At 59.7% G+C, this 20,418-nt stretch overlaps 3 protein-coding genes across 6 annotated transcripts; 1 reads left to right on the top strand and 2 right to left on the bottom strand.

Annotated features, from left to right (window-relative positions):
• The first annotated feature begins 6,411 nt into the window (after positions 1 to 6,411).
• RNF39 (ring finger protein 39) lies at positions 6,412 to 11,464 on the top strand. The gene is made up of 4 exons (XM_082731636.1): positions 6,412 to 7,013; positions 8,504 to 8,526; positions 8,712 to 8,803; positions 10,249 to 11,464. Exons 1-4 carry the CDS (start codon positions 6,651 to 6,653, stop codon positions 10,827 to 10,829), a joined length of 1,059 nt encoding a protein of 352 aa, XP_082587762.1. The 5' UTR covers positions 6,412 to 6,650; the 3' UTR covers positions 10,830 to 11,464.
• Positions 11,401 to 15,155, bottom strand: PPP1R11 (protein phosphatase 1 regulatory inhibitor subunit 11). 3 transcript variants are annotated; one of them, XM_082731640.1, is made up of 4 exons: positions 14,877 to 15,155; positions 13,003 to 13,111; positions 12,558 to 12,649; positions 11,401 to 11,584 (listed from the first exon to the last, which is right to left on the bottom strand). In XM_082731640.1, the coding sequence occupies exons 1-4, from the start codon at positions 14,943 to 14,945 to the stop codon at positions 11,453 to 11,455; spliced, it is 402 nt and encodes a 133-aa protein (XP_082587766.1). In that variant the 5' UTR covers positions 14,946 to 15,155; the 3' UTR covers positions 11,401 to 11,452. The 3 variants fall into 3 exon arrangements, with proteins under 3 accessions (XP_082587766.1, XP_082587765.1, XP_082587767.1); XM_082731639.1 differs by having other exon boundaries at positions 14,703 to 15,113; XM_082731641.1 differs by having other exon boundaries at positions 11,401 to 12,649.
• Positions 15,156 to 16,170: 1,015 nt separating this feature from the next.
• On the bottom strand, positions 16,171 to 19,975 carry POLR1H (RNA polymerase I subunit H). Of its 2 annotated transcripts, XM_082731645.1 has the most exons (4): positions 19,691 to 19,975; positions 19,490 to 19,590; positions 19,226 to 19,335; positions 16,171 to 16,855 (listed from the first exon to the last, which is right to left on the bottom strand). In XM_082731645.1, exons 1-4 carry the CDS (start codon positions 19,824 to 19,826, stop codon positions 16,831 to 16,833), a joined length of 372 nt encoding a protein of 123 aa, XP_082587771.1. In that variant the 5' UTR covers positions 19,827 to 19,975; the 3' UTR covers positions 16,171 to 16,830. The 2 variants fall into 2 exon arrangements, with proteins under 2 accessions (XP_082587771.1, XP_082587770.1); XM_082731644.1 differs by lacking the exon at positions 16,171 to 16,855 and having other exon boundaries at positions 19,084 to 19,335; positions 19,691 to 19,967.
• Positions 19,976 to 20,418: the final 443 nt, after the last annotated feature.

Consider the following 20,418-nt stretch of genomic DNA (forward strand, 5'->3'; position numbering starts at 1 on the left):
CTCCTCTCCAGCTCGACCGGCTGTCATCGCCTGTCCCCTGACCCATGGCAGCAGAGCCTGCCTGAGTCTGGGGGACGCGCCTGGGCCATGCTGCTTCTCACTGGAGACCCTGTGTGACCCGGTCTCTGCTGACTCCCCCGACCTCCTGCTCACCATGCCCCAGCTGCTGTACATCGGCCCAAACTCTTCCTTTCTTGTGAGTCAATGCTGTTCCCTCTGACTGGAATGCCCTTCCCTCCCTGCTGTGCCTGATAAATATTCATTAAACGTGGCCTCCCCAGAGAGCCCTTCCTCAAGGTCCCTGTCTGTCCTGGGGCCCCGCGCCGGCCTCCCTCAAGGCCCCCGTCCAAACTAGGGCCCAGCGCTGGACCCTTGTGGGGTGGCCAGCCTCAGCAAATAAAAACACAAGACAGCTCCTTAAATCTGAATCCCGGACAGAGAATGAACCGTCTTTTGCAAGGATATTCCCCATATGACATTTGGGGGATACTTATACTTACTGTTTATCTGAACCTCAGGTTTGACTGAGTGTCCTGTGTTTTATCTGAGGAGCCTACACTGTGGTCGGCTTCATTCCCTGCTCGCTGGAGAGGCTGGAGACAAGGAACCTCTCCTTCTCAGCTAGGGTTCTACAGGGTAGAATTCATACGAGATCCGAGAGGCGCGAGGCCCTCTTCCCACCCCGGGAGGGGTCTGTGGGAGCGATGGCTCCGATGACGGCCCTTGAGGCAGAGGGTCGGGTTAGAAGCTCATGCCTTCTCACGGTCCAGGCCTCACAGTGATGCTTATATCACCGTTCCCTGCAGGAAATCCTCACTGCCTGTGCCCTGAGGGCGGAGTCTGCCTCCCCCTTGGGGCCTGGGGCTTTGGTTCCCAGCAACCCCCCCCCCCACCACCATCCACTGCCCTGGTTGGATAGGCCTGGGACCAGTCTGTGTCCTCGCTGCCGCGGGCTGTGGCCGAGGGTCTCAGCGCTGGCGTGCCTGGGCATCACCGTCTGCGGCTGCTGCTCCCGGTCAGACAGGGCCTCCGTCCGCTCACACACGAGGGCGCAGCGCGTCGGCCTTAACTGTGGCTGTGCAAGGGACAAGAAGCAGCCCGCGGCTGCGTGGGGACAAGGACCAGGAGGGTGGCCCCACGCCCAGGCGCGCTCCCAGGACCAGCTTGGTCCCCCGCGGACCTCAGTTTTCCATCTGCCGCGGGAAGATTCCGGCTCCACCACATGGTGTGAATGTCCCCCTCACCTCTCACGTTCTGCAAAGCCGCGGTTCTCGAACGTGGTGGTGCGAGTGGGACCGGCACCCAGCGAGCTGCGTCCGGCGCGCTGCCCAGGGTAACAGAGGCTCGCTCTGGAAGGCTCGCTCTCCCTGATGGGCCGGTGCCCACGGACACGGGTGTTCTCCTGGTGCGTGCGCAGGCAGAGGAGGACCCGGCTTGCCGCAGAGAAGGGGGCGAGGGCTGCTGGGGCCGAGCGGGGGTCTGGCCGCCCTGACCGGGCCACAGAAGCCAGTGCCTGGCCCGCTTGGTACCCGGTCACCTCACAGGGGACGACGGTCCTCGTCCCTCTTCAGCAAGATCTGCTCCCCACGCTGGGGGGCTGGGGGAGGAAGCTCTGCTCAAACCTCCCCTCCTCCGAGAAGCGTTTGCTAACCCTGTAAAGGTGGTGCGCCCCTCCTCCGCTTCATTCCCTTCATATTAGCCACTTCACCGCTGCGGAGCACTTACGCATCTGTAATTACCTTGTCCAGGTCCCTGTTTACTTGCTTATGGTTAGTCTTTCCTGGCAGAGTCTAATTTGCTGGCTTGGTCTCCACCAGCTCCTACCGCAGGGCTCAGCATGGGAGACACTCAGGGAGTGGGCACGGGGCGAATGGGGCTCCCGGAGGAGCTGGTGGGACAGGAGGGGAAGGACAGAGAGTGCGGGCATGGCGACCCGAGGGGGCAGTGGGGGGCGTGGACAGCACACAGTTGCTGAAGGAGGAGCGCCACCTGCGTGGCAGCGTACAGGGAGAGGGAGCACGGACGCTCCCAGCAGGACAGGACAGGACAGTCAGTCTCCAGAGAGAGGGAGCAGTGTTTCAGGGAAGGAGGCAGTGGGTCTGAAACCCAGCCCTGGTCCTGCCTCAGACCAGCAGTGGGAGCCAAGCACAGCCCTCACGCCGCGACTCCCGAAGCCGGGCCTTGGCTCTGGGCAGGTGGACGGTCTGGTGAATCTGGTCGCATCTCCGTCCTCCGGGGAAGCTGTGGACCCGAGCAGCAGGGGCTGCCCAAGGAAGGCTGCCTGCACTGACAGGTCACCACTGTGTGAAAACACAGCACAGGCAGCAGTCTTTTTTTGAAGAAAAATGAGTCTTTAGAGAAGCAGCCAAGGTTGAAGACCATCTTTGGGAAGGGGGCATGGGGAGTGGAAGCCGAGAAAGGAGCATGGTCTCCTTCACTCACGCCTCTTCTCCCCGGAGCTTCCTTTTCCCACGTCCAGGTCTCTCCCCAAAGATGCTTCACATTTTTTGTGCAGGCTCTTCCATCTCTTTCCCACTTCATTTACAAGTCACCTCCTCCAGGAAGCCTTCCCGAAATCATTTGCACTCTTTCTCCAATCTGTCAACATAATCCTCAACCCACTCTTCCCCACTCAACGAGCCTTTAAGATGTGGAAATGACAGACCTTGGGCGATGGTGGGCGCACCTGTGTGCATGACCACACTCCCTAATTCAGTCATGGTGGATTCTGTACCTGCCTTGTCACACTCCCTAAGGGCAAAGACCATGCCTGCCCTGTCCCCCAGTCTCTCAAACATCTCTTTGTACCTATCTCTCCCCCTCGAAGGCTCCTGAACACTTGTGGACTCTGAAAGGACGGGGGGTCACTGAAACGGCGGAGAGACAGACTGAAGGAGAAACACAAACAGAAAGAAGCAGGAGGAGGAGGAAAGAGCCCAGCACTGGGCCGAGGCCACACGCCCAGCACGCCCCCGTCTGTGCCGGGGTAGGCACTCCCCCAGCACCCAGCACCCCGGGGAGACCCCCTGAAGGGCTGGGGACAGGTGTACAGGAGAAACCTGCATCGGCGTGGCGCCAGCGGAGGCAGGATCCAGGCACGGCCAGCCAAGCCCACACACAGGCAGTCACCTCCCCCCACCCCGCTCTCTGGGACAGGAGGAGCCCCAAATGGGGATGAGAAGGTCAGGGGCAGAGTTGTTAGGGCTTCTGGTGGGGGGGGGATATTTGCTGGCCGTGTCCACCCCTCCTGTTCCCCGCTGTACTCCGTGTCCTGCAGTAAGTGCCACAGAAAGGCTGCCGGAAGCTGTGACACGTGTTTGTAGCAGGGGGTGAGGGGGACGACCAGACCATGGGCCCAAGCCAGGCTGAAGGCTGTGTCCCACACAGGAGTGTCCCCTGCCCCACTCTGGCCTCTGCCAATGAGGAAGGACTGTGACTGGGGAGGGCAAGAAGCCTGGGCACATTGGAAAGTCTAAGCAGAGTCTGTCAGAAGAGCCTCTCTCCCTGCCCAAGGGGTGGCGGGCAGTTCAGCGACCGGGCACGTGTTCACCGAGACCTGCCGTGTGCAAGGCACTGTTCTAGGTTCAGGCCAGCAATGGGAAGCCAGGTTCCTGTTCCCACAAAACTACCTACTGGTAGATAGAAACAGCTCAGAACATAGAAACAGATCATTTCAGATGGTGAGAAAATCCACGAAGAGAGTAAATCCGGGTAAAGAGATAGTGAGTGTCTTTGAGAAAAACTACTGGAGACACAGTACTGAAAGACGTCCTCTGGTGGCTATGTCCCACAGTTACGCCCAGCTCTGGAGCCAGAGGGGCTCCCCAGAAGCAGCCACAAGAGCAAAGGCCCGGCTGTGACATCAGCCTTCTATGCTCAAGCGCCAAAAACAGAAGACGTCCCAGTGAGCCCAGTGAGATGGGGAGGGCAGGTTCACTTGCCCCGCGGGTGAACACTGGAACCTGGAAAGCTTTTAAAACTCCCGATGCTGGGGTACCTGGTGGCTCAATGGGTTGAAGCCTCTGCCTTTGGCTCAGGTCATGATCCCGGAGTCCTGGGATGGAGCCCCATGTCAAGCCCCATATCGGGCTCTCTGCTCAGTGGGGAGGCTGCTTCCCCAACCCCCCCACCCTGCCTGCCTCTCTGTCTACTTGTGATCTGTCCGTCAAATAAATAAATAAAATCTTTAAAACAAAAACAAAACAACTCCCGATGCCTCACACATCCCGAGATTCTGTTTCTTTGATCTGAAGTGTGTCCTGGACACGGGGAGTTGAAAAGTTCCCCAGACCATGCTACTGCACGGTCCAGCACAGGTACCACAGCAAGGCCCGGGGACCCCCGACAATGTGGGTATCCGCAGATGCCTGGAGGCCTTCCCCCAATGCTCCAGGCCCGATCTAGAAAGGACCCAACGTATAACAGGACTTGAGTTGGGGACGGAACCAAGAAAACGAAGCAATCCGAAGGAAGAGAAACAAAGAGAAGGGACCGGGGAAATACAGCAAACGTGATGAAGCGGACGGCCCCAAAGGAGGAGAGATGGAGGGAAAAGGGAAAGCACTCGGATTCCTTTGCTGCTTGTGGCTACAGCGTGATCACAGACTCGTGTCTGAACTCTGAAGTCTAAGATGGGTCCCACTGTGCTGAAGTCAAGATGTGGGCAGGCCTGGGCTCCTCCCGGAAAACCCTGCCTTCCTCCTCCGGCGTCTGGAGACCACCCACTCCCTGTGCTCACGGCCCCTCCCTCAGCCCTCCAAGCCCACGGGGGGACTGAGGACCTACCGCACTTCTCTCCGCTGCTGTCCCCCCCTTCAGGGGTGCTTGTGATCACGCTGGACCCACTTGGATAATCTCATGATTCCAGACTCAGCAGATCAGCAGCCCAAATGCCATGGGCAAGCTTTATTCCTCTCTGCCCTGAGAAGGAATGCAGTCACAGGTTCCAGGAATTAAGACGTGGACGTCTTTGGGGGACCGGGACTCTGGCTAGCACAACATGAAAGCCATTTAGCCCATAGGTTTGGGTCATGTTTGCTGTGTTTTGCTTGTGTAGCTGTGGGCTTTATGAGCGCTGGGCTGGGAGGTTCGTTCTGGGATAAGGATGCACGGGTTTATTTGTGTTGGGTTATCAGGGTGTCCAATTTGAGTGTCTCCCCAGTAAGTATGGAGCGGAGGGAAGGACAAGGATGCCTGAGGGCTGCCTGATCTTTATTGTGTTTTATCTTTATGACGTTTATCTCCAAGCGGCTGCCCCATAAAGGCTTACTGCTGCCGGACTGTTGTTCTCATTGACAAGAAAGCTAATGACAGGCTGTCTCTTTGCGTGTTTTCTTTAAGTACGTCTCTCTGTCCCTGAGTAATACTGGCTGTCCGTCCCAGTGACATTCAGCGTGCACAGGAGTATCTGGGCATATCCGTGGCGCCGGCACAGTGTGAGTGCCTCTGTCCGTAAGCGTGGGCGCCGTGGGGAATGTGCACGGGCGCGTTTGCTCAGCGGCGCCTGCGATCACAGTCGTGGGCATCTGGATGTTTACTTCTTCACAAGGCCTCCAGGGGATCCTCACAGAGAGGCCTAGCGTGAGGCGGGCCTGGCCAGGAACTAGGGAGAGGGTCGAGATGGAGGTGAGGGCCGGGAAAACACCGAGAAAGCATCTGGAATGGAAGAGGCAGAGGGCGGAGTCACAGCAAGGGCACAGATCAGATCTGGTCTGGCTGCACTCCTGCTTACTCCCTTGCTGTGGGAGCTTGGCCACGCCAGCTCTCCCCACGGCTGTTTACCAAGAGATTTGAAATAGATAACCCCTGGGTACGTCCCAAAGACGGGGAGAGAGAGACCCGTGGAAATGAAAACATACACCAGGAAAAATGGGAAGAAAGAACTAGAGAGACATAGGAAGAGAGTCCTAAGAGCCGCTGGGAGCCAGCCAGAGGCAGGAGTGTGGGCGCCTGCTCCCCACCCTTTACCCCAAAGCTTCAGACTGTTCCTAAGCCCTTAATAGGGAAGGCAGGAAGACGGAGAGAGCCACCCGGATGACAGCACACACCAACATGAGGCCTGCGAAGCCACAGGAGCCAGGATCCCGGCGTCCGCCCCCAGCCCCCAGATGTAGGTGTGCCGGCCACCTGTTATGACTCACACCCTGGCGATGCGGGCACCCATGCCAACAGCGAGACTGGGCCCCTTGCCCACCCGCACAGCACAGGCCCGGGGGAAGGGGAGATTCAGGCTCCGGAGGGATGCCGAGGGGCTGCCCTCCCCACCGGGCGCCGCCTGGCCCCAGGAGCGCCCCCTCCCGACCACCCCCTGGCCTCGAGGGCCCACGAGTCCTTTCCTCCCGCCCTCCTCCCCCAAACCCTACCCGGGAACCCGGAGAACCAGATGAGCTGTTACGCAAGGCCTGTTTACCCGCCGCGGGGGCCTCCTCCTCCCTATAAAACCCGACGCGGCGGGGAGCGCGGCGGAGCTCGAGCCTGCTGGAAGGGAGCGAGGCTGTCCCTGGAGGGCGTCAGGGCAGCGTCCGAAAGTTCATGCGCCGGCCGGAGAGAGGGTCCCCCAATCCGCCAGCAGCAGGCGTGGTTCGCCGAGCGCGCGCTGGGAAGCGGCCGCGGGGGTCGCGGAAGGGTGGGCGCCCGGACGCGCGCTCCCGATGGAGGCGCCCGAGCTGGGCCCGGGGCTGGTGGAGCGTCTGGAGCAGCTGGCGACGTGCCCGCTGTGCGGGGGCCCCTTCGAGGACCCGGTGCTGCTGGCGTGCGAGCACAGCTTCTGCCGCGCGTGCCTGGCCCGCTGCTGGGGCGCCCCGCCGGCCGCAGGCGCCCCGGCGCCCCCCACCGCCTGCCCCTGCTGCGGCCAGCCGTGTCCCCGCCGCAGCCTGAGGTCCAACGTGCGGCTGGCGGTGGAGGTGCGCATCAGCCGGGGGCTGCGGGAGAAGCTGGCTGAGCCCGGGGCCCGCGCGGGGCGGCGCAGAGGGGGCCGCATCCCCACCATGGGCTGCCTGGATCCGCACGGAGAGGTAAGGCAGGGTCGCGCGTCGCGGATCCGCGGCGGCTGATGGAAGTCGGAGACAGGGGTTTCCGGGGGCGGGGCCCTTATGGAAGTTTAGGCAAAGAATGGATCTGAGACAAGCAAAGAACGAGGGGTCGCGGGCCTGACCCCAAACCCCTGTAGTGCCGTGAGAGTTTCCAGGAAGGACAAGGGGAAGGAGTCTGACACTCTACCCAGGGGTCGGAGGGCTGGACGGCACGCAGGGCCTCCGGAGCCCTCGGCAGAGCGCGGGAGCTGCGGGGGACGCGGAGGGACGCCGCTGCGCGCGGGGGAGGTGGGGACCCGGAGAGAGTCCTGGTGGGCGCGGGGCCTGCGCGGGGCCTGCGCGCACAGCGGGGTCAGAACCAGCGAGGGCAGAGCGAGAACCAGCCGGAGTGCAGGGGCAGGGAGGGAGGGTCTGTCTGGAGGGCGCGAGGGAGGGAAAGCTGATCCTAACACCCCGGGAGCGCAGAGGGGTCAGCCGCGGGCTCCCGCCCGAGCCGCGCCGGGCGCCCTCCGCTCCTCCCAGGGCCCCTGGCGGGGGCGGCGACCGCTGGAGGCCTGGTCCACGCCCCGCGGGGACCTCTGGCTCCTGCCCCTCATCCCATCCCGCACCCCGCCCCCCGCCGCGCCCCTCTTGGCCCCGACTCCTTGGCCATCAACCAGCCCCATTCCCTTGCCCGGCCCCCCAGGCGTCCCGGATTCCTGAGCTGCTTCTTCCCAGCAGCCTAGCCGGTCTCCGGTGTTGCTTGCACACTTTGAAGTCTACACAGACCTAATTAGTCCAGGTGTAATTGGCATAATTAGGCAAATTGCCTTAACTCTCTTCCCTTCAGCACCACCCCGGTCTGCTCCAGTCATCCCCAAGGGACCCTGACACGGGCAGGTGGACCCTGGTATTTGGGGGGGGGGGAGCATGCGCTGCTCCTCCTGGTTCCCACGGTATCCTGCAGATCCGCAGGACGTCTGGGACACATCCAAGTCCAGCTGCCTCTTTGGCCAGTGTGACGGACACAACGCAAAGGGCCCAATAAACGCCCCCGGGCTTTTATGGCAACAGGGGAAGCAGCTTTGTTAGAAGGCTTTTATGTACCAACTCTTAGCCCCAGGCTCTGGGTGTTTGGTCTGTCTGATGGATTGATGGACAGGAGGACACCCTCTGGAAGGTAGACAGGGCAGGGGACCACGGAAAGAGACAGAATGAGGCTGAGGGAGGCATCAGGAAAGGTAATGACTCTGGGAGCTAAGTGGGGGCAGACAAAAGGCCTGGGCCAGGCTGGGGAAGGGAAAGGGAGGCAGTAGATGATGATGGGCGGGAAGGATGGGCCGTGAGAGGGGACAAAGAGGCAGCGAGATCACTTTGAGAGGTGACAGGAAGCTCACCAACGGAGATCCAGCTGCCTGGGGGAGGGGAAGAGGGCGAGGGGTCCTGAGGACAAAGCCCAGGGCTCACATCGTGTTTTCTTCTGCCCATGCCAGGATATAAGGAAGACATGGAGAAGGTGAGTTCCGTCTTACCGCCCCTTCCTTTCCACTACGGGCCACCACGTCCATCACCTTTTCCATGGGCTCACAGCCCCACTCACGGACAGGTTTCTTGCTCCGGAGAGTGAGTGGGGTGAGGGGAGGGCAGCAGACGGCAGAGGGCGTCACCTGATTGCCTGACCTTTCTCCCTCATCTGTGCAGACTCGATGCCCCAAGACCCAAGTCATCTAACTCAGATGATGATCTCCCCGAAGATTATCCGGTGGTGAAAAACATGCTCCACAGACTGACGGGTGAGGAGGGCAAAGGGACCCCACCGAGGGACGGTCTGTCTCGGGCTTGCTTCCTTTTCTCTCTCAAACCTGCTCAGGTCTTCTCTGATGTCTGTATTAGTGTCCTAGGGCCGCTTAGCAGAGCACCACATACCGAGTGGCTTAGACATCAGAAACTTGCTGTCGTGGTTTTGGGAGGAGAAGTTGGTGGGATTGCTTCCTTCGAAGGCAGGAGGGTGAATCTGTTCCCTGCCTCCCTCCTAGCATCTGGGAGCCTCAGGAGTTCGGTGGCCCGAAGACGGCCTTCTTCCTGTGTCTTCTTTACATGGTTTCTCCCGGTACTCATTAGTCTCTGGGTCCAAATTCCCTCTTCTTATAAAGACTGCAGTCATATTGGACTATGGCGTCCCCTAAAGCCCTCATTTTAACTTAATTTCCTCTGTAAAGACCCTATTTCCAACGAAATTCACATCGTGAAGTACTGGGAGACTGCAGCACACCTTCCGGGGGGGAACACGACTGGGCACATAACGATGTCCTCAGTACCCACAGCCCAGCGTCCTACTCTCCCAACAAACAAAGCATCAGCCACTTCTGCCCTGTCCCATGACTCCTCTCCAGGAGACTTCCCATCTCTCTGAAGCTCCTGGGGAGTGCCCTCTCTGCCCACTACCAGAGCTGCCCTCTGCCTTTTCTCAGCTGCCAGAGGGGTGCCTGACTGGCTCCATCTGTGGAGCCTGTGACTCTTGATCACAGAGCTGTGAGTTCAAGCCCCATGCTGGATGTCGGGATGATTTAAACATAAAATCTTAAAAGTCAACAAAAAAACCTACCAAAGATACTCCACCATCTTGATCACCCACCGTCTCCCCCAACCCCGATTGCTTCTAGCACCCCCAATTCAGAAACCTTACCTCAAAAGCAAACCCCACACACAGCCGCGAATACTCGGGTCCCTCTGGCTCTCACCGCTGTCCCTCTCTCTCTGTCCCATCTTCCCAAAGCAACAAGCTGGTCCATTCCCACCTGCCCTTGGGGTCCCAGTGTCTGTCTGTCCTTCCCTTGCCAGCCACCTTCCCCACCCCGCAGACCCAGCTCCAGGCCCACCCCAGACAGAGCAGAGGGAGGTACCAGTCCTTAGGCCTCCCTGCAAGTTGGACTGGCTCAGCTTCCCCCCACCCCACACACAAAGGAGAGGCAAGCTTTCCTTCCACCTTTGCAGCCTACCCACCCTCCACGCTCACCACAATCCTTGTCCAAACCCAGATCAACACAAGCAGAGCGTGGGTGCAGGCTGAGAGCTACCCACGCCCTCCCTTTTCTAGACCTTGCCCCACTTAGGCTTCTGTGGCCTTGGGCGCTGCCGCGAGGCCTCCTGGGTACCCTCTGCTGCACACCGTCTGTCTCCTCCCGCCTCGGAGTCGGAAAGCCCCTCAAGCCCTCCTTTCCTGCCTGTCCCCACACAGCCGACCTGACCCTGGACCCTGGCACCGCCCACCGCCGCCTGCTCATCTCGGCGGACCGCCGCAGCGTCCGACTGGCCCCCCCAGGGACACCCGCGCCCCCCGACGGCCCCGCGCGCTTCGATCAGCTCCCCGCGGTGCTGGGCGCACAGGGCTTTGGGGCCGGCCGGCACTGCTGGGAGGTGGAGACTGCCGAGGCGGCCTCTGGCCCGGACTCCTCCGGGGAGGATGAGGACGACAACGAGAGCCGCTACGCCGTGGGGGCGGCCGGAGAGTCCGTGCGTCGCAAGGGCCGCGTGGGGCTGTGCCCCGCGGGGGCGGTGTGGGCCGTGGAGGGCCGCGGCGGCCGCCTGTGGGCCCTCACGGCTCCCGAGCCCACTCCGCTGGGCGGCGCCGGGCCCCCGCCGCGCCGCATCCGCGTGGACTTGGACTGGGAACGTGGCCGCGTGGCCTTCTACGACGGCCGCTCGCTGGACCTGCTCTTCGCCTTCCAGGCGCCCGGGCCCCTGGGGGAGCGTGTCTTCCCGCTGCTCTGCACTCGCGATGCCCGCGCCCCGCTCCGCATCGTGCCGGCCGAAGGCTGAGACCCACCCACACCCGCCTCCAGCGGCCTCGTAGGCGCCAGTCAGGCCGTCCGCGCTCATCCACACAGCCTCAGTGTCCACATCCACACCCAGAGCTGAGTTCGGACGCGGTGCCACCGCCACCTCGGGCTACTTCCTGCCTCACCTCTCCCGTCCGGCCTTATGCTCGTCCACACCCGGACGCTGCGCCAGGACGGATGCAAAGGGCCTTACTGCCTGCTCAGGCCTCTCCCCGTCTGGAGGAAACGCAGTCCTTCTCCACAGCTCGAAGCCTCAGGCCTCCCTGACCTGTCCAATCTGAGCTCCCTCTTCAAGACTCTGGCCTGGGTCCCAGGGCCTCCTAGGATGCTTACTAAGCTTTCTGAGCAGGGGGCAGGCCGCCCTACTCCATGAGGCCTGCTTTCCATGCTCACAGCCTTTCCCCCTTTGGAACCTTCCCGAGACTCCCCCCTGTAAGGAACCAGTGGTGCTATCACTCCTCTACCTGGGAATGGCCTGGACACCCAAGCTGCTCCTCATCTACGGCTTCACATCTTTCTCCATATGTATAAATGGGCCCATATTTAACACGTTTTGTGATGCTGGGTTATTTATTTTGTGCATCTGTGGCAATAAATGAGATCTCAGTGGTGGTATGTTTTTGACTCATCTTTGCAACTGTGCATGGCAAGAAGCCGCGAAAATGATGGCAAGATCCCAGTAAGGAGTGGGGAGGGCTGAGAGCTGGACATCTGGGCTGGCAGGAACATCAAAGCCTAGGAAGGAAGGGGTAAGAGTGTAGTATAGGGGACATACCCCCATCTCTTTGCTCCCTCTCTTTTCCTTCCTCTCCTAGGGACCCAGGGCCCTAACACCATGCTGGGTCTGTCTCTGAAGCCAGAAGACGGAGGAGACAGTGGGCTCTAAGTGACCAGTCTTCAGGATGGCTTTGTTGGAAATCCTGTATCCTATGAGAAGGGTGAGGAGAGGCCACCACTGTTTCCTTTCCCATGTCCCATTAACAGGGAGAAAGCAAAGACCCCTTTCCCAACTCCTCCGGAGGGCAGGAGAAGGGAAGGGCTGGAGCTCCCTGAGCGCCCTGAGGTCTCCCACGAGGCCTCCCATCCCACAAGCAAGGACTAGAGGTTCCAATTATATAAGTCCATTCCTGGAAGAGCTCAGAGCCAGGATTAACAGGCACAGCTGGGACAAGACTGCCCCCAATCTGACTGGGACCCCTGGCAGTGAAAGCTAGGGCTGCTGAAAACCCAAGTTAAGTGCTTGGGACTCAAGGGGAGAATGCAAGGGGCCAAGATAACTGCATCCCAGGACAGACAGTTTGGCAGTGAGAACAAGGGCGACAGACCGGGACCTAGGTGCCTGGATCCCTGGAGAACAGAGGATGAGTACTGGAAGGAGAAATGAGTGCTGGGGGCACCCAGAAGTCTGGGTTCTGGAGTAGCAGCAAGTCAGAATTCCAGGATCTCTGTCTACCCTCCTCTCCTCCTTCGCTCCCTCAGGCAGAGGAGAGAGGAGGAGGGGCTGGAGGAGGGATCAAACCATGGGTTTAGTCCCCAGGTAGCCACATGAATACATTCAGGGCCAGACAGACACAGGAATGGTGGGGGACAGAGGAATTTAGTGCTGCATTGGCCCTGGAGGGGGCTGGGAGGGGTCAGGAGGCTGGGGAGGGGTGCTGGGGCTCGGTCCTGGGGTTGCACGACGCCGTCCTTTGCGGTGGCCCCGTACACAGTGTGTATGACCACAGCCCTCCTCTTCCTCCTCATCACTCTCCGTGGAGCTCTCGCCAAAGGCCCGAGGTTTCTCGTAAATACAGCAGCCTGGATTTGGAAGGAGGAGCCCGGTAAAGAAGGAGCAGAAGTTAGGACGGATGTACAGTTGCTTCCACTCCCGTGGATCTCAGTAAAAACTCCTACTCCCACCGTTGGCTCCTTCTCCCTTCCAGGATCCCGCGTCCCCAGGCCCACCCCCTGGGGCTGAGGCGCCCAAACCCCTGTCCTTTCTGCCAGGAACCCACTGCTCCACTTCTCCCTGGCTCTGATACCTCCTGCCTTCAGGCCTCAGCCTATTCCCACCTCGCTCCCTCTACTTGAACCTCGTCTCCCTGAAGCCAGGAACAGGACCGCAGGCTGCGCCAGAGCACTGTGGCTGCTGGTGGCCAACGATCACTCACATTTTGATGAGCGGCGGCCCATGTGTTCGTTGTCCACAGTGTCACTCGTCCATTCTACCTTTTTCTCTGGCTTCCGTTTCCGAAGCTTGATGGTCAGGCTCCGGTTCTCCTGGAAGGTGAAGAGGGACGGGCATACCTATCTAGCTCCCCGAGGCTGATCTTCCCCACTCCCTCCCCGGGGGCTCCTCTCCTCCAGGCCCCAGGGCAAGCAGGGGCACAGACATGGCAGCAGAGGAGCTGCATGCTGGGAGGGGACAGAACATTACAGGCCTTTGCCCTCCAGGAATCCCTGGGGATTCGAACGTTCTCCATGACTGCTCCGATACAGAGAAGACACAATTTGGAACCTAAGGAAGGTCCCAGCAACTCTTCAAAAGAAAACATAACCCTCCCTGTTTCTCTGTCTTCCTCCCCAAATCATCCCTGGTGGGACATTATTCACTCAGTCCCCCATACCCACGCTTTGATCTCCTTTTTCCCAGACCTCTCTCAAGCCTGCGACCCCCTTCCTGCCCACCTACTCCCTAGCACCCTGGCATCTCTATCATTTAAACGCCCTTAACCCAGGGGCTCTGAAGCCCAAGACACCTCTGCCCTTTGAAAGCAACTTAACCTGTTTTTTGCAAAAATGCTACTCCTTTCTCTATTTTCATCTGTTCTGATTTCTCACAATACTATCTCCACCTCCTCCCTCTGGTTCCCTCATTTCTTCTGTTTCCTTTTAGAGTCACTCGTGCAACAAATACTTATTGACAAGTGTGCTTCTGGGCAAACTGCCCTCCAGCGGGCCTCCAGCCGTGCTTTCTCACAGAACCCTTCATGGTCCCCCAGCACCTCCCTCGCTCCTCAGTCCCCTACGTCCCATCCTTGGGTCTCCCCACCACCCCAGGCAGCATCCCCCACCCCCGCATCCACACTCAGACCCTGCTCCGTGTCCCCACCCTGGGCAGCATCACCCACATTCCACTCGGACCCTACTCTATGTCGTCTGCCCGGGCAGCATCCGCGGCATCCCCACTCGGACCCTGCTCCATGTCCCCTCTCTGACTCCCTATTCCCTGTCCCCACCCTGGCAGCATCCCCCGCACCCCCGTCGGATCCTGCTCCGTGTCCCCACCCCGGACGGCCTCCCCCGCACCCCCGTCGGATCCTGCTCCGTGTCCCCACCGCGGGCGGCCTCCCCCGCACCCCCGTCGAATCCTGCTCCGTGTCCCCACCCCGGGCGGCCTCCCCCGCACCCACGTCGGATCCTGCTCCGTGTCCCCACCGCGGGCGGCCTCCCCCGCACCCACGTCGGATCCTGCTCCGTGTCCCCACCGCGGGCGGCCTCCCCCGCACCCCCGTCGGATCCTGCTCCGTGTCCCCACCCCGGGCGGCCTCCCCCGCACCCCCGTCGGATCCTGCTCCGTGTCCCCACCGCCGGCAGCATCCCCCGCACCCCCGTCGGATCCTGCTCCGTGTCCCCACCGCGGGCGGCCTCCCCCGCACCCCCGTCGGATCCTGCTCCGTGTCCCCACCGCGGGCGGCCTCCCCCGCACCCCCGTCGGATCCTGCTCCGTGTCCCCACCCCGGGCGGCCTCCCCCGCACCCCCGTCGGACCCTGCTCCGTGTCCCCACCCCGGGCGGCCTCCCCCGCACCCCCGTCGGACCCTGCTCCGTGTCCCCACCCCGGGCGGCCTCCCCCGCACCCGCACTCCGACCCTGTTCCTCGCCGCCGGGCCGGCCTCCTGCACCATGCCGGCCACTGCGCAAGTCCCGCACACCGTGCACGTCTCCCGACCCCAGGGGTCAGCCCGCTCCGCCCCGAGCCCCAGCCGCTCCCGCCCGGCCTCTCCCGAGGACCCCGAGGAGCGCCGCCCCCCCGCCTTTCTCACGGGCTCGGTTGTCACGGTAACCGTTGTCTCAGTGACGGTCTCACTCAGCCCGGCCCCTGCCTCGGCCATGGCTAAGGCTGAGGAGAGGGAGGAGGGGAGGAAGGGGGAGGAGACGCCCTTCCCTTTCTCTGGTCTCTGGGGTCTAAGACAATCGGGGTCGGGTTCAGAGTAGCAGCCAGGATCCTCCGCCTTCTTTTTGACCCCCTCCTCCTGGGCCTTCGCCTCCCCACCCCAGGGGATAACCTGTCCAACCCCACTTCCGGCTCTCTGCTTCCGGGTGTGACGCACTCTGGAGGTCCCCTTTTCCCTTCCGGGCACTAAAGGCGCCTAAGCGCACGCGTCGCCGGAGTAGTTCCGCCGTCACGTGACGGTGCGCAGGCGCCGCAAGAGGCAGCCCCAGAGTTGGCGGAAGCGGCGGCACTGAGCGCCGGCAAGAGGCGCACGCGCACGCGCACGCGCAGCGGAGGCGCTGCGGGAGGGGGCGGTCCGGAGGGGCTGTAGGCGGGGCGCGGTACGTGGGCGGGGCTGCAGGGCTTGGGCGGGGCGCGCGGAGGATGCACCGCGCCCCGCCGCTGTGAGGCCCACGCAGCGCCTGCTTGGGTTTCGCGGCCTCTCCTGGGAATGGGGCTCCGACCCCAGCGGCAGGTGCACGCGCCTGCTCCGGGGAGGGCTCCGGTCCCGCGGGGGTCTGCGGGCGCCGGGGCGGGTGCTGGTGGCGCCTTCTACTCGGGCTGTCCGCAGAGCGCGCCTAGGAGCCCCCACCCGGTCGGCTGGGGCCTGGCGGGCGGGACACGGTACGGCCCGCTTCGTCGGGTGGGGCGGGACGGGGGTCCGGGTCCACAGGGCACTGCCCTCCCGCAGGAGCACCTGCCAGTATCCCAGAGGCAAGGAGGGTGGGTGCCGGGGGCCGGCAGAGCGCACCGGCTGCCGAGGCGGCTGGGCGGGAGCCCCGCGTGCGGTCCAGGGGCCGGGGAAGGCTGGACGTGCGCTGGACACACGCGCCGCTGCGCCCCGGATTTCGCAGCCCAAATCCAGCGGCCGCAGAGTCCCGCCGGCCCACGCGTCCCCGTGGCCGGGGCAAACCCGCACGGTGAGTCTGAGCGCTCTGAGCATGTCAGGGGCATCACAGCGAAGCAAGGAATGCGGAAACACGAGCTCCCGGCGTGCATCTGGGACGGTGATTGTGCCCCGACTCCCAAGTGTTTCCCTTCCAGGTTTTTGGACAGACTGATAAAAAGATACACCTCAGCATGTATAGTAAAACCCATTAAAAAAAACAAGTATCTCTCTGAAGTGGGATTCCTTGTATTTTTTACTCTCCCCATCTTTCTACACATGAATCTATCACAACGAATATATATTACATTTATCTCAACAGCAATAAAACAAATTTTTTCCAAAATGTCCAACTGTAGTAAGCACATACTGGTATTCCTTAGTATCAGATTTTTTGTTGTCTAAGCTCACATCAGAGAGATCTGGTTAAATTATTTGTTTAATCTCCCACTATACAGATTCCTACATTTTGTTTCTCTAAACTCAGGAACCAAATAGATTTAGTGGTGGAATACTTAAAATTACTTTTTCTATTAGTCTCATTCCTGCCTCCATTTTTTATACTTTTTTTCTTTTACCTTCTCATATACTAATTTATATATATTTTTTGTAGCTGATATACTTATTGAAAGAACAAATATATCTCTGTAAATTCATTTAAATTCCTTTTGGAACAAGACAGATTATAAATAATATACGTATGTCTGGCATATACAGAAAAATAGAACTTTGATAAGAAACTCAACTAGAGTAGGTGTACTCTAGGGACAATGGTAATCCCCACATAATAACTTCCTTCTATGGGAGCAAAACATTGCAACTAGGATGGACAAAGGATCTTAAGAATCCAATATCCGTCACCATCCGAGGAAGAATTGTTGCGTTGCCTGGAAAAAAATCAAGAGTCTTCCTTCTCCTGGAACCTACAGAGAAAGAAAGGACTCATTATATTTTAATAAGCATAGAGGTCCTAGCCATGTAAGAGAAGACATTCATTTGAAGAATCAAGGAGGGAGTTTTATTTATGACATTGTGGAAGACTAGCTCCCCTCAACAATCCTTCATATTCAAGACAACTAAAAATGCCGTATTAAAAATGTATCTAATGAACCATAATGAAATACCACCTTACACCAGTCAGAATGGCTAAAATCAACAAGTCAGGAAACGACAGATGCTGGCGAAGATGCGGAGAAAGGGGAACCCTCCTACACTGTTGGTGGGAATGCAAGACGGTGCAGCCACTCTGGAAAACAGCATGGAGGTTGAAAAAAGTTGAAAATAGAGCTACCCTACGACCCAGCAATCGCACTTCTGGGTGTCTACCCTAAAGATACAAATGTAGGGATCTGAAGGGACACATGTACCTGAATGTTTATAGCAGCAATGTCCACAATAGCCAAACTGTGGAAGGAGCTGAGATGTCCTTCAACAGAGGAATGGATAAAGAAGATGTAGTTCATACATACAGTGGACTACTACTCCGCCATCAGAAAGGATGAACACCCACCGCATCAGACACGGATGGGACTGGAGGGGATTGTGCTGAGTGAAATAAGTCAAGCAGAGGCACACAAATACCACATAATTTCATTCATATGTGAAATATAAGAAACAAAACATGAAGATATGGGAAGGGAAGGAAAAAGAATGAGATGAAAACAAAGAGGCACACAAGCCATGAGACTCTTAACTACGGAACCAAACTGAGGGGAGGGGGAGGGGGGAGGGGGGAACTGGGTGATGGACATTAAGGAGGGCATGTGAGGTAATCAGGACTGGTCAATGACTTGATGAATCACTGAGCTGTGTGAAACTAAAAATAGACTATCCGTTCATTAATTGAATTTAAATAAAAAGTGAAAATATATATATGCATTCCAAAATATATCTAATGAAATATAAAGTATATGCAAATGATATCTTAGGGTACAAAGAGCCACATGCCATTAGACAAAGAATGAAAAAAGAAAAGGGATAAACTGGACCTCATAAAAATTAAAAACTTCTGTTCATTATAAAAAAAAAAAAAAAAGGCTGGACACCTGGGTAGCCCAGCGGGTTAAGCTGCCTAATCTTGATTTCAGCTAAGGTCATGCTCTTGGGGTCGTGAGACGGTCAGGCTCCATGCGCAGCAGGGAGAGATCTCTCTCCCGTCTGCACCCTGCCCACCCCGACTCTCTCAAATAAATAAATCTTAAAAAAAACAAACAAACAGAACTATTCAGTGTAGAGATTACACACAGACATACATAACTCAACCAATAATGACTAAAGAAGTAAATAAGTAAAAAGAAAAAAAGCACCATGAGTCAGTTACGAGGAACAACAAATAGCAGCATCAGACCCACAACTATGGGTATCAGAATTATTAGACACAGAATATAAATACTCTTATTTAATATACTTGAATGTAATACATATTTTAAGAATAAAAGGAAGAGGGTGCCTGAGTGGCTCGGTAGGTTAAGCATCTGACTCTTTTAAATATATATATTTTATTGGACAGAGATCACAAGTAGGCAGAGAGGCAGGCAGAGAGAGAGGGGGAAACAGGCTCTCTGCTGAGCAGAGACCAATGCGGGGCTCGATCCCAGGACCCTGAGATCATGACCTGAGTCAAAGGCCGAGGCTTTAACCCACTGAGCCACCCAGGTGCCCCTGCATCTGACTCTTGATCTCAGCTCAGGTCTCAGGGTCCTAAGTAGGTGCCATGTGGAGCCTACTTAAAAATAAATAAATAAAAGGATGAATTTATTTATTTACTTTTAAGATTTTATTTATTTGAGAGAGAACGAGTGGGGAGAGGGATAGAGAAAAAGGAAGAAGGCTTCCTGCTGAGCAGGAGCCCGAGGAGGGGCTGGGTCCCAGGACCCCCGATCAGGACCTGCTGAAGGCAGACGCTTAACTGACTGAGCCCCCCCAGGTGCCCCAAGACAAAGCGTTCTTGGACCCATCCAAGGACCGGAGCTGCCCGGTTCTTGAAGTGACATGTGATTAATGCTCAGGAGAGAAGGGCTACCGTGAACCGGTGAGGATTCCGAACACGACCTGCTGACCCCGGAGCAGTACTTGCCTTCGGTAGGCTCTCATTTCCTGGGAAGCACTTTAAAAGGCTTAGTTCCCTGGCTATAAACAGATGAAGAGAAGCGGTCATTTTACAGGCCCCAGAGCCCCCTGTTGGCTGGACTGTGGAGACGGACGGGGCCAACGGAAATACCCGTTTCTTGGTCAGTGGAGACGCTGCGTGAACAGCAGCTCACAGAGGGCGTGGGGGCGGGGAGGGTGCGCACCTGCAGCGGGTACAGGTGTAGAAGACCGTCTGCCCCTCGTCGGCGGAGCGCATCTGCCGGGTGTGGTAGGCCATTCCCTCGTGGCCACATCGAGGGCAGCGCCTGTCAACCTGGCCGGGAACCGGCGCGGGGAGGGGGTGTCAGTCCGTCCGCCCCGCCCCGTCCGCACGCGGGCTGCCCGCGGGTCACACCCCACCCGCCGCTTCCCGCCGGTCGTCACCCCTGCACGTCCTCGCCGCCCTCCCGACCGGGCCATCCGCTCACCACGGGTCCCTGGAACTCAGGCCCTTCCTCCGCCGGCACGGGCGCGGCCGTCCCCGGCTTGTTGAACACGACGCAGCTGCTCACCACCTTCCCCTCGAAGTCTGCGCGGGCGGAAGCAGGGCTGTGGGCACCGCGCCGCCCGCCCCGCCGCCCGCCCCCGCCGCCCGCCCCCGCCGCCCCCGCGACCCCGGGGCCGCTCACCTCGCACCGGGACGCGGAAGGCGCAGCGAACACAGGTGACCGTGTCCTGCGCCCCGGGCAGCGGCAGGACGGAGCCGCAGTCCGGACAGAAGTCCAGGTCCGACTGGAACCTGGAGCCGGAGCGCGCGCCGTCCATGCCGTACCGGACGCGGACGGACGGAGAGCGGCCCCTCCGCCGGACCGAGCGAGCCGCCGCAGCGCGAGCCCCGCTGCCCGCACGCGCGGGGCTCCGTGTCCAGACCCGCAGGCCGCGTGCGGTCCTCCAGAGCAGACGAGCGCGCCGGCTCCGCGCGGGGCGGGCCAGAGCGTCCGCCGCGCCGGCTCGCCATTGGCCGTGACGTCATAGTCCGTCGCCGTGCGCCGCGGAGCCCGCTGGGTGGCGGAGCGGCGGCCGGCGGGGAGGACGGTAATGGGCGCGCGGCCTCGGGGGCGGCCCCTCCGGGAGGAGTTCGCTGCTGGAGCGTTAATGCTCCCTCAGCCGCGGGGGCGCTGGCCCTGGAAATCCTGCGGCCCTTTCCGACTGCCGGAGCAGGGCTCTCCGAGGCCGAGCAGGGGCTCTCCGCCGCCTCTCGGGGCCCCCCGTGCTCCGGGGACCGGGTCCATCGGGGCCTCCTCCGGGGAGGAAGCGGGGCGGGCGGAGGTGGGGGACGGGCCGGGCCTGGGGCTCCACTCCCGGGAGGAGGCTCGGGACCGGGTCGAGGACAGGGCGGGCCGGCCGGCGTCCGTCG

This window comes from Mustela nivalis (assembly GCF_964662115.1).
Source record: "Mustela nivalis genome assembly, chromosome: 5".
In the NCBI taxonomy this organism is placed as follows: Eukaryota; Metazoa; Chordata; class Mammalia; order Carnivora; family Mustelidae; genus Mustela; species Mustela nivalis.

Excerpts from the sequence above, each read along its gene's own strand:
- RNF39 (XM_082731636.1), top strand. The coding sequence starts at position 6,651 with ATGGAGGCGCCCGAGCTGGGCCCGGGGCTGGTGGAGCGTCTGGAGCAG. Across the intron at positions 7,014-8,503 it reads GCCTGGATCCGCACGGAGAG|GATATAAGGAAGACATGGAG; the intron begins GTAAGGCAGGGT and ends TGCCCATGCCAG. Across the intron at positions 8,804-10,248 it reads CATGCTCCACAGACTGACGG|CCGACCTGACCCTGGACCCT; the intron begins GTGAGGAGGGCA and ends GTCCCCACACAG.
- PPP1R11 (XM_082731639.1), bottom strand. The coding sequence starts at position 14,945 with ATGGCCGAGGCAGGGGCCGGGCTGAGTGAGACCGTCACTGAGACAACG. Across the intron at positions 12,650-13,002 it reads GGGCCGCCGCTCATCAAAAT|GCTGCTGTATTTACGAGAAA; the intron begins GTGAGTGATCGT and ends TTCCAAATCCAG. Across the intron at positions 11,585-12,557 it reads GCTGTGGTCATACACACTGT|GCTTTGATGTTCCTGCCAGC; the intron begins GTACGGGGCCAC and ends CTTCCTTCCTAG.
- POLR1H (XM_082731644.1), bottom strand. The coding sequence starts at position 19,826 with ATGGACGGCGCGCGCTCCGGCTCCAGGTTCCAGTCGGACCTGGACTTC. Across the intron at positions 19,591-19,690 it reads CTTCCGCGTCCCGGTGCGAG|ACTTCGAGGGGAAGGTGGTG; the intron begins GTGAGCGGCCCC and ends CCGCCCGCGCAG. Across the intron at positions 19,336-19,489 it reads CTGAGTTCCAGGGACCCGTG|GTTGACAGGCGCTGCCCTCG; the intron begins GTGAGCGGATGG and ends GTTCCCGGCCAG.